Below are 18,141 nucleotides of genomic sequence, written 5' to 3' on the forward strand. Positions count from 1 at the left end.
GCATAGTATAGTGCATCATCTTTAACATAAGCCAGAAAGCTAACTATAATCAAAAGAGCAACAATAACAAAGTGAAAGAAATTACCTCTCTAGAAATGTATTTAATTAACTGGAGGTTGTGAGCAATTTCTTTTCCATTTTGTTTTCTCATTTTCAAAAACCTGTACCAAAGGATGGTTGGGTTTTTTTCCCCACCCCCACCCTAACTTCTATGAGAAAATCTCTAATTATTTTATGTGAATAGTGGATTTTTATTCCACTACAATGAAAATGTTACATAAATGCAGTTTCCCCTCAAGCCCCCTAAGCACTCTACTTTTAGCTAGAATGGTATCCCAATGTCTGTAAAGAAACAGAAATTGGCTCTGTAATAATTGGTGAAAGACAAGGTTGGAAAAAGATGATACTGTCCAGTTTGAGAAAACCTTGAGTGCCTAGGAAGAAACTTAGGCTTTATTCTGAAATGGAAACTCATGGAAAGTTCTGGATGCTTCAAGGGGGATGAGGACGGCAGAAGGTAGAGATGTACACAGAGGTTATTTGGCAGTAGTGGAGGGAGACAGAAAGTAAAAAAGACACTTAGAAAACTCTTGAAGTAAACCTGCATAAAATGATGGGACTCCAAGTAAAGGCAATACAATCAGGGAGAAAAGGAATAAGCAAGAAAATCATTATTTTGAAAAAAGGAACTTTCATGGCTGCAGAATTAGATTTAGCTGTCATTACTGTTGTTTTTCATTTTGTCTATGCTACAATATCCAAACCACCAACTGAAAAGTTCTACAAAGCTGCCTATCATTTTCCATGGACATCTATTTTGCTTTTTGTTATTCCCCTGAATTGTGGGGCGCGGTGGCAACGCCATTCCAAGATGGCGCCCGCTTCCTGGTCAAACCCTGTTGTTAGTCTGACAAACAATTGCTCAGCGCATGTGCAGAGTTTGTCTCCTCCCTTCCAAGTGCCTTATCCAATCAGACAATGCCCAGTGTACTTACTGCCTTTATAAGCAGCCGCCGAGAACGCCTCGGCGTCTTCCGCATCATGTAAGCCTAAAGGGAACCCCATTAAAGCACGGTCAGAAGAACTCCTGTTGCCGCGTCTTCCTTGCTGGCGAGGCGGGCGCGACAAGTGGTGCCGAAACCCGGGAACTGAAACAACTTTGAGGCACCAGCGGAAGACGACCTCGGAAGAGGTAGAGTTCAGAACTGACGTGTGGGACGGCCAAAACTCCCCTGCTTCCAAAAAATGGGTAATATTCTGCTGCGGCACTTTTTGTGGCCTATTATCATGAAATGCCTGTATGATGAGACTTCAGGCCCGCGCGTAGCAGCTAGCCAAAGTGCACTGAGTGACTTGCAAGAAGCAAGCTCAGAGAGAAGCAGTAAGGGAGGTACCGCGGTAAAAGGTGGAAAAAAGGAATATAGAGCTCAAAAAAGGAAAATGCAGGGAGGGAAAGCGCAGCCCGACCTGCAAAGGAAGAGAAAGGAGAAAAAGGGAGAGAAAGAAAGAAGGAGAAAAAGGGAGAGAAAGAAGGAGAAAAAGGGAGAGAAAGAAGGAGAAAAAGGGAGAGAAAGAAGAAAGGAGAAAAGGGAGAGAAAGAAGAAAGGAGAAAAGGGAGAGAAAGAAGAAAGGAGAAAAGGGAGAGGTAGAAGAAAAGGGAGAGGTAGAAGAAAAGGGAGAGGTAGAAGAAAAGGGAGAGGTAGAAGAAAAGGGAAAGGTAGAAATGTAAAGGTACCAAAAATAAAAATGACAAAGGAAAGGACAGGACAGAAGACAGAGGAGTTTCGCCGGAAGCATGCGAGAAGCAGAGAGAGGCCCGCGCGGCTGCATGCTCCTCGGGCAGAGGCGCCCGCCTTTTCTCCGCGCAGCGTGTGCGGGACACGGGGTGACGGAGACGCAGCCCCGCAAGGGACGCCGTCCAGAGAGGAAGCTGGCCTACTTGCTCTGTTGCCTGGACTAAAGTGGTGTGGCCTCAGCCTAGCTCTATGACTCTGTTTAGATCTCACAGAGATTTTGGGATCACAGCTGCGATTCATACTGCTCAGGCTCTCAACAATCTGCTGGAGTAGCCGCAGCCCTCGACACTCAAGCCACTCTGAATCTGAATCAGCGAGTGGATAGGACCAGGTGGACACTCTTTGGCAGCTTGCGCAGCTGGGTTGTGAGTGGAGAATGACCGGCCTCTGTGTCACTTCTGTGCTCTATGAGAACTTTACCTTTGCCGCTAACAGGCAACTGGTCTGCACAGTTTGATTCCTCACTCAGAGACCTGAGACTGGCCATCGTGCACGTGAACTCCACTCGTGTGGATCTGAGCCTTGCCACAGGACTGACAGCATGGATTCAACAAGCCACCCATCATCTGAAGGAATGGTCCGGTCTTGCAGCCGTGGCCATTTTGCTGATCGTTGCGGCTGTTGGCGGACTGTGGTGCATCTGTAGGCTGCAGGCCCAGAGACGGAGGGACCATATGGTATTGGCACAGGCATTTGCTGCGCTTGAACTGGGACAGTCTACACAGGTGTGGTTGACCACGCTTAAGGGTTAGCCTAGGTTTGGGTTGCACCCGCTCCTACCCCCAGGCATTTGGCAGACATGGCCTTTGCACCAGAGAAGGCATGTCCTCAGTCCCACAACCAGCCTTTGCACATCTCGGAGTTTTGCTCATTGCACGAGGTAAGGTGGTTGTTGGGTAAGTGAGGCTCTGCATTCTTGCTAAACGGTTGCTCAGTTCTCATTTAATTAATAAAATAGGGGGAGATGTGGGGCGCGGTGGCAACGCCATTCCAAGATGGCGCCCGCTTCCTGGTCAAACCCTGTTGTTAGTCTGACAAACAATTGCTCAGCGCATGTGCAGAGTTTGTCTCCTCCCTTCCAAGTGCCTTATCCAATCAGACAATGCCCAGTGTACTTACTGCCTTTATAAGCAGCCGCCGAGAACGCCTCGGCGTCTTCCGCATCATGTAAGCCTAAAGGGAACCCCATTAAAGCACGGTCAGAAGAACTCCTGTTGCCGCGTCTTCCTTGCTGGCGAGGCGGGCGCGACACTGAATATACAATTTAGACATCATTCCCTACACTAGGACAGCTGAGGTGTGATTAAAAAGAACACACAATTTGGAGTCAAGTATTAGAAGCTCAGCTGTACTACCTGTTACCTATACAACGTGAGCAAGTCATTTAATGTCTCTGAGTCCCTATTCCAACTGAGAAAGCACATTGTAAAGGATCAGATCCCACACAGATATAATGTGATGCTATTATGTCTTCAGGAAAAGCATTTGGCACCAACCCATAGATTGGCTGTACTTTTGTTAAAAGGTTGAATTTATTTCTAAAATAAATACAAGCATTTCAAATTTTAAACAGTCTAGAAATTCCTATATCAATAAATACTAATATTTTAATGACCATGCAAAAAAATTAAGCAAATATTACTTGCATTATAAGATTAATTTTCTCCTTGTTTCTAAGTCACTTTTTTTTAAGAGATGGGGTCTTGCTATGTTGCCCAGGCTGTAGTACAGTAGCTATTCATAGGCAGGATCATAGCACACTAGAGCTCTGAACTCCTTCTGGGCTCAAGTGATCTTCCTGCTTCAGCCTCCCAAGTAGCTAGGACCATAGGTATCTGCCACCACACCCAGTGTCCTAAGTCACATTTTTTATGAAAAGGAAAAAATAATTCATTTTGGTTCAGGAGTTTTGCAAAATTTGTCTTCTTCTTTGAGAATAGAAAAATTTGGTTGACATCAAGCCTACTTACTGTGGAATTCTGGGACTTTCTGGTGCTGGTACATTCACTCAAGGACATGAGATGAATATTGCAGAACTTTGTATTTGGCATTCCATATTTCAGGTCTGTCTGGAACCAAGAAGTATAAAAATATCTTAAATTGATAGCTAATGACAAATGGTGATATATTGATTGAGATCAAAGTATTGATTTATGGTTTTTGACAGTTCTAATATTTTGTAATACTTCACTGGTTACGATGTATATGAGAGTGGCAGAAAAACCAGAGAACTATAAATGCACAAATATGTGCATTGATACCTCTAACCATCAGCATACGTTACATAAATAGGATTTTCTAGTTACATTTGATCTGTCACATGATCAGAAGATTACACATGATCACATGATGAGAAGATTACTGGCATGTATATGACTAAATTTTCAAATAGCGTTAAAAATTTCATTCTATCTCTCTCATATGTATACACACACACACATTTATATGAAATTAGCAACCTGATAGAAGTATCTAATGTGTATCTAATAAAATATTGAATACTTTTTTTTTTACTACAGCAGAGTTTTCATGGGGCTTAGATTAAAAAGAAATCTGAAACCTATTTAATTTCTGCAGCTTGCATAGCAGTAGTGGACAGCTGCCAGCATAAGGCTTTATCACAGTCTAAATGGGGTTTTAAGTGTTTGTTTCCAGTGCAGGTTCTCGCAGCCCAGGCACTTCCCAGTCTCATTGTTCCTTTGTTCTAGCGGATGTACAAAGGATTGACTGTTTTGTTTTCTGGCTCAGAGAGATTAGATAAAGTCTACATTTCTGAACTTCACCCTCTAAGCACGCAACCTTAAAATTCATTTTGTATAGCTCATATTTTGCAGATTATATATGTTTAGATTATAGCGATCATAACATCAGTTTCTTTCATTTTTATCTGGCTTGGTAGTAGATGCAGATGACAGTATTGATCCCTTTTAAACTATCACTGGAAGCAGCTGTCCCTCTCATCCTTGTCCTTAAAATGCCACTTCAGCAAAAGCACGTCATCTCAGTTGGGTGTGACAGTGTTGCTCTTGAGTTTTGTTGGCTATTAGAATCCCATGGTCTACTACTCCATGTCTTGTTACTTCTGAAAACCGCCTTGGAATGTAGGTATTATTATTATTTGTACTCCCCAGACACATGAGAAAACAGAAGCTTAGATAGGTTAAGTAACTTGCCCAAAGTCTCATGACTGATAAAGTGATGGAGCCGAGATTTGAATTTCAGTCTGACTCCAAAGCCCACATTTTCTACTATTACATTTCACTAGTTCTGTGGCAATATCTTCTCCTAATTATAGGAATAATAATAATGATGATAATAGCTGACATTGAGCACTTAGTTCATGCCAGATACTGTTCTAAGTGCTTTTTATATAATAGTCAATTTATTCTTCCTAACAATTCTACTAAAAAGATAATACTATTATCAGCACTGCATACATGAGGAAACTGAGGCACTGCTCAAAGTGCACTGCTACAAAGTAAGAAAGCCTGGTTCAAACCCAGGCCATCAGACTCTAGAACCTACACTCCTGAAGTGAACCAAAGGGCTGTGTTATGGTATGAACCATGCAACTTGTATTCCAGTCTCACCTGTGCTTTGGGCTCTTTGTGAATTATATTAGTTAGTTACTGCTGCCTCAGCTTACTTGTCAGCTAATATTGATATTATTATTAATTATCGATATCATAAAATCATATGTGGCATATTTAATTTTTATAGTATGATGTACTCATATAAATCATAGCATAAAACATAAAACACAGAGACATTAGATTTCATAGGCTGTATTAAGCCTATGGTCTCTTATGGGTTGTCTGTCCATACATGCCTTTTAAATATAGAGTAAAGTTACCTTATTTCTTTTTGTATATATTAATATGTTAATCACAAGTGAACATCTTTTTTAAGTATATAGTGTTCTAATAAGGTCTAGAATTCTTGATGTTATCTTTTGAGTAAAATATAGTCTATCAGGAGGTAGATAAGAATTGTAGCCATGCCACTAAAACATCTAACCTGATCCTTAAAAATTGGTCTCCAATATCTTGATTCTACTTTCTAGACCAAGAACCATGTAGGATGCCTGAAAATTTCTCATATGGAGATGTCCCTCTATACCTCCACTCTCAGCAAACAGCCTTATTTCTCAGATTCTGCTTCCCACTGTAAAAAGAATGGCTGCTCCTTAAATACCATTGACCTAGTTCCTAACCCAAAGATGTGCTCTTTATCCTATTTCAAGTTCAATGTTGGAAATTCATCACAGGCAAAGCAGGTCTCCTCAAACTGACCCATAGCTTCGGGAGTTGAAATCAAGTTAAGAGCTGGGTGCAAGACTTTCCCATTCCCACCTATTCTGGGGGCACTGGCAGCTCCAAAGTGCCCCAAAACTGAGATTTTAAAAATTTAGGCAGGTAGGAAATCTCAGCTATTGGGAGAATCCATTTTGGTGTGCAAACCTACTTTAGGCTTTTGATCTGTATCTTTCATGGGTGTTTAATATCCAAACACCACCCAAAGTTATGTATACTTGACACCAACAATCCACAACCTTGGGAAAAGTTCAGTACAAATTTCAAATTCTTTGTATTTAAATATTTACATTTTCTATTGAGATTTTCAGTATTTATCCAGGCATAGCCTGGATGTTTGTCAATGTTTGAAAAGTGTGCTAAACTTGCAAGCCAAATAAAATATGACCTTGCATGGACTTTCAAGGTCAAAGCAGCCTTAACCAAAAAAAAATATATATATATATATTAGAAAAAGGAATTCATATGGCTAGTAGCTAAGTGGGGTTTTTTTCTTTTGAAAGTGAAATGATAGTTTTGGAAGTGAAGCAAAAAGCCAATTCATTTCACAGGTAGCAGATTCTTCAAGTTTTTAAGAAAAATGAATCTGAATTGTGCCAAAATAAGCTTACTTATAAGTTATTTACAAAAGTCTTCAAGCCATGTTCTTTTTCTTGGTATTTGCCTTGCAGATCCTTTACCTCCTGCTAGGTTTGAAGTCAACAAAGAGAAGACTACTTCAACCAGCTTGCATGTTTGGTGGACTCCTTCCCCCGGAAAAGTCACCTGGTATGAGGTGCAATTATTTGATGATAATAACCAAAAGATACAAGAGGTCCAAATTCAAGAAAGCACTTCATGGAATGAATACACTTTTTTAAATCTCACTGCTGGTAATGAATACAATATTGCCATCACAGCTGTTTCTGGAAATAAACGTTCCTCTTCGGTTTATACCAATGGATCAACAGGTAAGACCTGTTTATAAATACTTGATTTTTTTAATAGTCTGTGGTACTTTTTAAGTTATATTTTATTCCAGAATAGGAGTGAGAATGTCCCCCAGACCAATTAATTAATTTTTAAAAGGAATTCATGTGATATAGTAGGAAAAACTGAACCAAAAATAAGATGTGTGACCGTGCTGCTAACTTGCTCAGTGATTTTTGAACAAATCATGCATGGGACTTCTCTGAACTGAAGTTTTCTCCAATTTGAAATAGATGCTCCCTAATGGCCCTTCAAACTCAAATCCTAGGCAACAGGATTTTCTGCCTCATTTTCTAAATTTGTGCCATAAAACTCATTTTCAAAACGTTTTCTTTCTTCATGCATCCTTCTCATAACATCAAGCCATGATGTTTTCTAAATATCGCTATGTTTGAAACAGGTCTTTGCTTCCTTGATGTGGTGAAAAATAAGTCATCTTCTGCGCCCACATATCATGATATCCACAGTATATCATTACTTCCTTCAATAAGTACACGTCTTTTATAACATTCGCACACCTCATCTTCTCTCTTTTTTTAATCTGTCCATTTTTCATCTTCTGTAGTTCTTTCTTTTCTCCCTTCCATTTATTGCTGTGCCATGTTATACTTCGTGAGCAAAAACTACCTTAATACCTATTAAGTGGGGGAGATAACCAAATCAATGGTGATGTAGCTTTAGCCCGTGGACTTTGAACAGAGCATTAATCAAGGTTCCAGTGAAATTTTCAGAGTCCTGTTATTCATTATTGCTATTACACAGGTTAATATATAAAGAGAAGCATAAATAAATGTGTGATTTCTAATTAAATGTGCTTGTGTCTTCTACAAGGAAATTATGAATGATATTTTGGACATGTGTTTTATCCCACTAGTGCCGTCTCCAGTGAAAGATATTGGTATTTCCACAAAAGCTAATTCTCTCCTGATTTCCTGGTCCCATGGCTCTGGGAATGTGGAACAGTACCAGCTGATGCTAATGGATAAAGGGATCCTAGTTCATAGCAGTGCTGTGGACAAACACGCTACTTCCTACGCTTTTCATGGGCTGACACCTGGCCACCTCTACAACCTCACTATTGCTACTGAGGCTGCAGGCCTACAAAACTACAGGTGGAAACTAGTCAGAACAGGTAAGTTTCCCCTCCCTAATGGAATAAGAATAAAGCTCAAATCAAAGGAATGTTTATTAATCAGGTTTATTGAGCTATTTGAATAATGGCAATATAGGACATAGAAAAGCCTTGATACATTTCTAATTTTCTACTGAGAAAAAGATTCCCTTTTATTCTAAAGTTTCGGCTGTCCCTTGGTAACATTTTGAAATAGGCAAAATTAAATGCTGACATGATCCCAGCTTCACTTTTTAGTAGTCCCATCTCCTGACATTTTGCTTCTCTTAAGCACTGCCTTGGTGACATCACTCACAGGGAGCCAGGATTAGTTTCTCAGTGCTATATACATAGACCTACCCCCATGTGACAGTCATCTACAAAACTCTCTGTCTAACAAAACATGTCCTGGGCCCAAATACCACAGGCCCTATTCTCAAAGTCTAACCTAGACTGATAATATAACTTATGGTAAGTGTTAATGAATAATTCTTACAGGGATTCCTTCACTGAACCAAAATTCATTGAATGTAAGCTATATGCTAGGCATTGCTGATTTAACAATATCCAAAAGAGACACAGTCTTTGTCCTCATGGAGCTTGCATTCTAGCAGATTTTAATGCTTCTAGAAGATCTAATGGATTAATAAGTCCCTTCTCTTGGTGAGTTATCTAATTTTAAGAGAAAATCTAAAATATTTAGTACCTTAGAAATTACTCTAGTGGGGAGGGTTTCTGGAACTATAAGAGGCTGATGAGACAGATAGTTGGGGACTCCTATACATTTACACGCCTTTCATAACACACTTCAAAGATGTGTAGACATTCCTGACAAAAATGTATTCTTTATCTCAAGAGTTATTTATGCATATCAAGAAACACATTACACTTCTAACTGCCCTATACAAGATCAATGAGCTACACTCATTCTTTTAATGAAACCTCATTAATTTACATTATGCCATTAGTGAGGCCCCAAATTGCAGCATGGGCAAGAAGTTGAAAAAATATTCACCAAAGGATATCTCCTCTATCATCATTTTCCTTTGATGAAATAGTAACACAACTCTTTCTCATGACTTAATATGAAAGATAAAGTATTTTTAGCATACAAAATTTTGGAATCACCAGTCTATTGAATAATCTATTTATTATGTACTTGACATTATTAAATGTGTAAAGAAGAGAAGAAATTAGGCAGACGACAGACCTCTTTGTGCATTGCACTTAAAGAATTTCAGAACTGGAAAGGACCAAGCCTCATCTGCCGATAAGGAGCACTAAGCTTGGCGATCTGGAGCGAGCTGTCCAGTGTCCCAGCTGACTAATGGCCTCGTCTGAACCAGAATCCCAGGCTCCCGATGGCCTGGATTAGGATATTGCCACTAAACAAACAGCCTTCCTTTGGTTTTATGGTATTATTTTTGCCTCTCCAAGTGGTTGTTTTCTTCTGAGCAAGGAATGTGATTTGCAAAAATTAAAATATGATCAAAATTTGGCCACGAGACTGGTAAGATAGCCTGAATAAAAACTCTCTTTTCCATTCTCTCCTAATTAGCCCCCATGGAAGTCTCAAACCTGAAAGTGACAAATGATGGCAGTTTGACCTCCCTAAAAGTCAAATGGCAAAGACCTCCTGGAAATGTGGATTCCTACAATATTACCCTGTCTCACCAAGGGACCGTCAAGGAATCTAGAACATTAGCACCTCAGGTTACTGAAACTCACTTTAAAGATTTAGTCCCTGGACGACTTTATCAAGTTACCATCAGCTGTGTCTCTGGTGAACTGTCTGCTCAGAAGACGGCAGTGGGCAGAACATGTGAGTCATGGGCTACACATTCCTTGTTGCCCAAATAACTCTCTGATCCATCTTAGAATAGGACAAAATAAGTTGGAAGAAAAACTCCCTTTCTAACCTAGGAAGTAAGGTCTATATGACTGAGGGTGTCGGTGGGCCACAGCCCAATATGCAGAGTAAAGCAGAAGGTTAACTACATTCATCTGAGTTATTTAAGTAAATGTGTTTGGATTCCTAAGTGATCTGCATATTATTTCTGTCCTGCGCTTCTTCATGTCACATCACTTAAGTAGCATAAATGCATTAGCTTTGATACCAATAAAACATTTCTGATCCCTTCTTGTAGTAAGGACCAGTAAGCACTTAATCATGTTTTCTATACATTATTTTATTAACTTATGTCACCAAATATTAATCCAGTGTCTTATATGTGTGTATTATTGTACTATGAGCTTTCAGCATTGTTAAAATGGATGAGACATGCTCCTTGCCTTTAAGGCAGGGTTTATTTACCAAGCTACACCCTATGAAACCAGACCTGGTTTGTGGTCTGTTTTTGGTTAGCCTCCAAGCTAAGAATTGTTTTTACATCTTTAAAGGGTTGGAAAAACAAACAAGTAAACAAGAAAAATATGAGACAGAGACCGTATGTGGCCTGCAAAGCCTGAAATATTTACTATCTGGCCCTTCCAGAAAAAGTTTGCTGACCTTGCTTTAGAGAGAGGTTGCATCTTAATCACACAGATTAGAATATTATACACTCAACAAATATAAAAATAGTACATTTTAATAATGATGACTGTATTGATATTTCCGTGCATCAAGCACTGACTAAACACTTTACACCCATTCTTTCATTGAGTTCTCACAATAAAACTATGAGAGATGTCCTATTATTATCACCATTTTACAGATAACTCAAAGAGGTCAAATAACTCATCCACAGTCATCCAGCCTATAAGTGGTGGAGCTAGAATTTAAGCGAGCCTGTTTGATTCCATAGCCCTTTCTCTGTTCTACTAAAAATCTCAAGAAAGAGCTATATGGTCAGAAAGGAAAGAGAGCAAAATTCTTTCAGAAGAGCAGTAAATAGTGGGACCTAAAAAAAAAGTGAAGTTCTTGGTAAATGAACTGGGAAAAGAAAGAAGGGCATTTGAAGTGGAAGGAATTGTATGAAGCAAAGGCACAGAGGCAGAAGAGCCCAGGAGACTTACAGGTCTGCAGAGCATAAAGCTGGAGACGAGCTTTCCCAGGGGAAGGGAAGGAGGGAGGGGCTGCAGGAAATAGTCAGAATTAAGACTGGAAGGATGTGGAGTCTGAACTTGAAGAGCTATGAATGCAAGCAAAGGACCTGATATGTTACTCTGTAGTTTATGGGGAGAACTTGATGTTTTTAAGGAAAAAAAATTAATAAGATCAGAGATATAGTGCAAGAAGATTTTCAACTGGAAAAGAAAAACAGGAATGTTTCATGACCACAACATCTAGTATGTCTTCCAAAAGATGCCACCATCATTAGGAGCAATGCCAGTATTGTGTCTAGGACTGGAGTGCAATCAATTAAAAACAGCATTCATGCCACTAGGTTCTTAACAGTGTTACAGAAGATCACATTATTAAATATTACTAAGATATTTTACTAAAATGACTTTAGCATACACTCGAGTGTCAAATGTCTCCAAAATGAATGAAGAACACTCATTTGCAATCCACAGACATCAGAAGGGAACATAAATGTTTTGAATTGCAGATATTGTGTCTTATATCTACTGTTTCCCATGAAGAGTAAATTAATGTCCTTATTTTTGGTGTGTAGTATCTTTTTTTTGACATCATTTCACCTTTTAGTTCCAGACAAAGTTGGGAACCTGGAGGCCACCAACGGCTGGATGCAGTCTCTGGTGGTGAACTGGTCGCCCCCTGCTGGAGACTGGGAGCAGTACCGTATCCTACTCTTCAATGATTCCGTGGTGCTGCTCAACACCACTGTGGCAAAGGAGGAAACACATTATGTCCTGGGTGACCTAGGGCTCATACCAGGAAGGCAGTACGAGGTAGAAGTCACTGTTGAGAGTGGAAATCTGAAGAACTCTGAGCGTTGCCAAGGCAGGACAGGTAAGCAAATATGAAGGTGTTAATGACTAATGGGACCTTGATTTGTTTCCTCTCCCAACTAACCCAGGCAGCTGCCAGTATCATACCTGGTGTTCCCTGAATTTGAGTTATTACAGACTTACAGACAAAAATAGGATAGGTAATATTTAATTTGTCAAATTAGAACGTTAAAAATCTACTTCCACTATTAACTCCATTATTTCATAAAAGAAGAACATTTTAAATACCAGAAGAACAGAAGGATACAATCTGAGAATAAAGGCTAATCCTTCCCACAAAAGAAGGACCTTTGCTGGTGATCAGTATTAGGGAACCATTGCCTTGACCTAATGTTGACTCATGGGGATTTCAGGTGCCAAAGAAGGGTGATTAAAGTGGAAAGAAATATATTTGGATTTTAGGGAAGAGGAGAATGAAGATCCTGAAAGATGGGATTCTTTGGTATTCTTGCTGTCACCATTATACTATAATTCCTTAGGCAAGTCACAACTTTTCTGAGCCAGTTTTCTCAACTTTCAAATAAGAGAGTTGCCCTGCCAAGTTTAACATTTCTGTGATAATCCCTATGATGTGAAATACTCCATTCTTGGAGTGAAATTCAAATATTTGCTCTCTTAGTCTTGCCTGACAGTAGAGAAATGACTACATTGATTCAACGTTCTCCTTTGAAGAATGTCAGAGAAAAGGATGGAGACACTCCCTTAGCTTGCCACTGTGTCTTCCAATAACGCTTTCATCTTCTGAATATTAATATCCATTGGATGATGATCAAAGACCTGTATCAGCTTAAACCAAGTCAGTTTCAGTATTTCACAGGACAAACATCTATGTCTTCTGCAACCTCAAATTACTTGGAAATGTAAGATCAAGGGGACACCAGGGGCTCTCAGCATGTTGGCATAATTCTCAGGAGAATTTTCTTAAATTGCACCTCCAGTTTACCTTATTCAGGTAACTTGAAGTAGGTCTTGACCTAAATAATCAAATTATTTCTATACACTGAAGAAGGAAGTTGCAGAGTTAGAGATTCAATTAGGATGGAATTATAGATAATGTCTTTGATGCAAAAATCACCATAAAATTTTACACACTTGATTCTTTCATAATTGGTTTCCCTGTTATTTTACAGGATCAACACTTGGCTCCTAAAATATCTCTTGGAAATTGTAATAGCCTTTTAAAGAAATGGTAGCAATTTTGATTCTTTATATAAGGGGAGTCCTTAATCAGATGCTGTTTTTCCTTACCAACCACCTCTCTCTCTCATGAACACGTCAGTGTCTCTGCCTCAGAAAAGAAGGAGAGATGCACGTGGTCTTTCCAAGCTATGGGGATAAAAAATACTCCTAACTCCACCTAAATACTCACACATAGACTTTTCTTTGTGGTTTTGTGGATGACAAGATGAGATTAAATATTTTTTGTATGACAGAATTCATATGCAGAGATAAACTTTGGTGTTTTCCAACAGTATTCTTTTGGATCCTTATTTCTGATTATGTTACATGAACAAAGTTTTTTTGTTTGATAAGCTTTTTTTTAAATATCTTCATAAGCACTCATAAAAGAAATGTTGGATTGGAACAATCTTGAATATGGAAGAGAACAGCCCTCGAAAGAATACTCAGTGAGTGGCCGGGCGCTGTGGCTCACGCCTGTAATCCTAGCTCTTGCGAGGCCGAGGCGGGCGGATTGCTCAAGGTCAGGAGTTCAAAACCAGCCTGAGCAAGAGCGAGACCCCGTCTCTACTATAAACAGAAAGAAATTAATTGGCCAACTGATATATATAAAAAAAAAAAATTAGCCGGGCATAGTGGCGCATGCCTGTAGTCCCAGCTACTCGGGAGGCTGAGGCAGAAGGATCACTCGAGCCCAGGAGATTGAGGTTGCTGTGAGCTAGGCTGACGCCACGGCACTCACTCTAGCCTGGACAACAAAGTGAGACTCTGTCTCAAAAAAAAAAAAAAAAAAAAAAGAATACTCAGTGAGTGTGTCTGAGTCCATCAGTGACCCACGTCTCCATTGCTTTCCTCAGTTCCCCTGGCTGTCCCCCAGCTTCGTGTCAAGCATGCCAATGAAACCTCACTGGGCATCATGTGGCAGACCCCTGTAGCAGAATGGGAGAAATACACCATTTCGCTAGCCGACAGAGACCTCTTACTCATCCACAAGCCACTCTCCAAAGATGCCAAAGAATTCACTTTTACAGACCTGGTGCCTGGACGAAAATACAAGGCTACAGTCACCACTATTAGTGGAGACTTGAAAAATTCCTCTTCCGTAAAAGGAAGAACAGGTAATAATGTGTATGCATTTTAGATTTTAAAGTGTTCTGTCTGCTGAATTATTTAACATGCAATTTGCAAATTCATTAAATGCCTATTATGTACTGGGCATGGTTTTATGGGTTCTTTCCATTGTGTTTCTTTTCTATTTTACTAATTTCAGCTATCTTTATTAGTTCCTTCTTTTTACTTTGCTTGGATTTATTTGGCTAAACTTGAAACAGAGTAAAGAACAACCCTTCCAAGGAGTTTTGCTGCCAAGAAGAGCAGAGAAATAGGACAGCATCTAGAAGAGGGAGTAGGGTTGAAAGGAGGGTTGCTTTTTAAGGATAAAGGAAATAACAGTGTATTTGATGCTGGTGGGAATGATCTAGAAGACAGGGGAATGGTGATGATGTAAGAGAGGGAAGAACTACTGCAGTTATTCTTCGAGTCGGCAAGAGCTATTTAGATCTAGAGCACATGTGAAGAAACTGGCTTTAGAAAGGAAAACGGGTAATCTAACTGTAACATCAGTTAGGAAGGAATATATGGGTGAGATACCAGTAGTTAGGTGGATGTAGTGGTGGGTAGCTGTCTTCTAATTGCTCTCATTTTCTCAGTGACATAGGAAGCAAAGATTCCTTTCTTCTATTTATGTACTATTGTTGTCCTGTATTTTATTTCTCTTTCCTTTTTTAGCCCCACAAAAAAATGGAATTATTGTTTTATACAGTCAACATCTGTTTAGATGTACCCACCAATTTACCATCTTTTCCCCATTACTTTCTTTCATCCTGGAGAACACTCTTCAAATTTCTTTCTTGAGAGTTTCTAGGGACAAACTTGTCCACTTTCACTTTTTCTGGGCATGTTTTTATTTATATTTAGAAACAGAGACTCACTATGTTGCCCAGGCTGGCCTCAAATTCCTGGGCTCAAGTGATCTTCCTCCTCAGCCTCGTGAGTAGCTGGGACTAAAGGTACATGCCACCACACCTAGCTGGATATGTCTTTATATAAGTTTGAGTCTTGAAAGATGTTTTCCTTGAGTTTCAATTCTATGTTGGAAGTTACATCGAAGATATTATTCTAGTTTTCCTGGCATTTATTGTTGCTGTTGAAATGTCAGCTGTCAGCCTAATTTCTATTTCTCTATGAGTAATCTGTGTGTTTACTATAACTGCTTTTAAGATCCACTCTTTGTCTGTGGTGTTCAGTTGTTTCACAATAATGATCTAGATGTAGATGTCTTTTTGTTTATTCTGCTTGATATTCATTGGGATTTCCCTATTTCAGATTAGTATCTTTCAATAATCCTGCACATTCTCAGTTATTAACTCTCCAATATTGCCTCTTTTTTTTTCTTTTCTATTTTCAGTAGGATGGGGTCTCACTCTTGCTCAGGCTAGTCTCAAACTCCTGAACTCAAATGATCCTCCTGCCTTGACCTCCCCAAGCACTAGGATTATAGGTGTGAGCCACCATGCCCAGCCTACCCATTGAGTTTTAACTTTTAATTGTTATATACTTTCCTTTTTAACATTCCTTGTGGCTCTCCTTCAAATCTATGTTATGCTCTGCTACTAGTTAGTTATATTTTCATACCCCTCTTTTATTGCTATATGCAAATTAAGAATGTTTATTTTCCATTCTAAATCTGATAAGTATAATATATTTCTTTGCATATAGATATCTAATAATTTCAGCCCTATTTCTTGGAAAGACTATCCTTTCTCCAGTAAATTGCTTTTGCATCTCTGAAAAATCAACTGGCTATATATTTATTGGTCTATTTCTGGGCTCTCAATTCTTTTCCATCAATCTATGTGTCTGTATCCTTTGCCAGGATCACATTGACCTGATTATTATAGCTTTTTAGTAAAATCAGATGATGTTAGTCTTCCAACTTTGTTCTTTTTCAAAATTTTTTAGCCATTGTAGATGCTTTGCTTCCCATATAGAGTTTAGAATTAGGATTCTAAATTTCTAAATTGAGAATTGAGAATTTTAAATCTTTTGATCCATGTATAGTATCATTTTTTAATGTATATATTTGTATCTTAATCCACAAGTCAGGGAACTTTAAGAAGGGTTCCAAGGTTCCAATCCCTTTGATTATCATAATTCAGGAAAGAAGCACAAAGAAGAATGTATGCTGACCAAGTACCAACTTCAAGATCTGTGTATCAGATTTGTTAAAGGCAGGTTGGAAGTCACAATCATTGCTAATCAAGAAAAGGGCTTAGTAGTTACACAGATCTTTGCACCCCGGGTTGACTATTTGTTAGCATTATGGTACAGGCTAAATTACTTCCATTTTATGATCTTCGGTTTCCTTATTAAAAAGGGAATAATGAAATCAGCTTTATAGTTTTGAATGAGCATCAAATCATATAACTTTTATAAAGCATACTGCCAATAACTGGCACTTAGTAGGCATTCAATAGTTATCATCATCATCATTACTTTTTGTATATGACAATATAATTTATATTATTATAGCATTTTCATGTATAATAATAATGGCCCTTTTCAGAATGTACCCATAAAGAACTAGCCAGTTTGCCAGACCATAAGCTAATTATCAGATTGAAGGAATTTCCCAATACCACCCCATAACAACCATTGGCTCAAGTAGATCACATGGTTTTATGTCCTCATGGGGTAAAGACAGAGAAAAGCATATGATCTTCAAAAACAACCGCCTTCATTATTTAAAATTTAAATTCAAAACTACTGATTAACCATGCATCATCTCTTCCTGGATCCTAAATAATTTTGATTTCCCATATAAACAGCTTTTTCAAAGTAGTAGAGCCTCTGTAGGGGAGTAGTTCTCCATATGTCACAGGAAATAGAACTGAGAATCTACAGCGACAACAAGAAAATTATTTTTGGCACTTTCAAGTCTGTCTCCATTTTTTGACTCATTTTTCTTACACTTCCTTAGGGTGACTAAGTGTCATTTGTTTTGTCTTCTGTCTACTGTGTTTTAGTGCCTGCCCAAGTTACTGGCTTGCATGTGGCCAACCAAGGGATGACCAGCAGTCTGTTCACTAACTGGACCCAAGCACTAGGAGACGTAGAATTTTACCAAGTCTTACTAATCCATGAAAATGTGGTCATTAAAAATGAAAGTGTTTCCAGTGAGACCAGCAGGTACAGCTTCCACTCCCTCAAATCGGGCAGTCTCTACTCGGTGGTGGTGACAACAGTGAGTGGAGGGATCTCTTCTCGACAAGTGGTGGTGGAGGGACGAACAGGTAAGAAGTGGAGATGTGCGTGTCTATGACTTATAGAAATCTGAGTGCCTAGCACCCCCAAACAGATCATTCCAGAATTTTTTAAAACAGCCTAAAAACAGACTCATCTCTGGCCTTCCTAAAAGCCAGGTTTCAATACCCTCCAGAAAGGATATGAAATGGAAATTGGGTGATGAATGAGGGAAGGAGAGAATAAATTCTGAATTTTCTAAAATCTCCAATAAACATGTCAGAACCCCTAGGAAAACCTTTGCAAAGGATGATAGTCACTTGATGCCTGAGCTTATCCTCGCATTCAGCTGATTTCCTTTGAAATGGTTATGTCCCAGTTAAGGTAAACAAGTAATGAGATTTGAAAAACAAAATTCTCAAATTATTTTTCACTCTCTTTCATATTCTTGCTTTTCAAGACATAGAAAGAAAATGATATCCAATTTATGTGGTTAAAAGTTGAGTTAATATAATTCTCAACTAATTATATCTCAAATATAATTCTTGAATGTTGC

At 38.9% G+C, this 18,141-nt stretch overlaps 1 protein-coding gene across 2 annotated transcripts in view; it reads left to right on the forward strand.

Moving 5' to 3' along the window:
• Nucleotides 1-18,141, forward strand: part of PTPRB (protein tyrosine phosphatase receptor type B) — a 109,832-nt gene that overhangs the window by 38,517 nt on the left and 53,174 nt on the right. For both annotated transcript variants that reach the window (XM_012788747.2, XM_012788748.3), the window contains 6 exons: nt 6,781-7,059; nt 7,953-8,210; nt 9,748-10,011; nt 11,839-12,105; nt 14,141-14,401; nt 17,369-17,635. In XM_012788747.2, coding sequence (XP_012644201.2) covers nt 6,781-7,059; nt 7,953-8,210; nt 9,748-10,011; nt 11,839-12,105; nt 14,141-14,401; nt 17,369-17,635 — 1,596 coding nt within the window. The remainder of the gene's footprint in view (nt 1-6,780; nt 7,060-7,952; nt 8,211-9,747; nt 10,012-11,838; nt 12,106-14,140; nt 14,402-17,368; nt 17,636-18,141) is intronic.

Source organism: Microcebus murinus, chromosome 10 (genome assembly GCF_040939455.1).
Source record: "Microcebus murinus isolate Inina chromosome 10, M.murinus_Inina_mat1.0, whole genome shotgun sequence".
NCBI lineage: Eukaryota > Metazoa > Chordata > Mammalia > Primates > Cheirogaleidae > Microcebus > Microcebus murinus.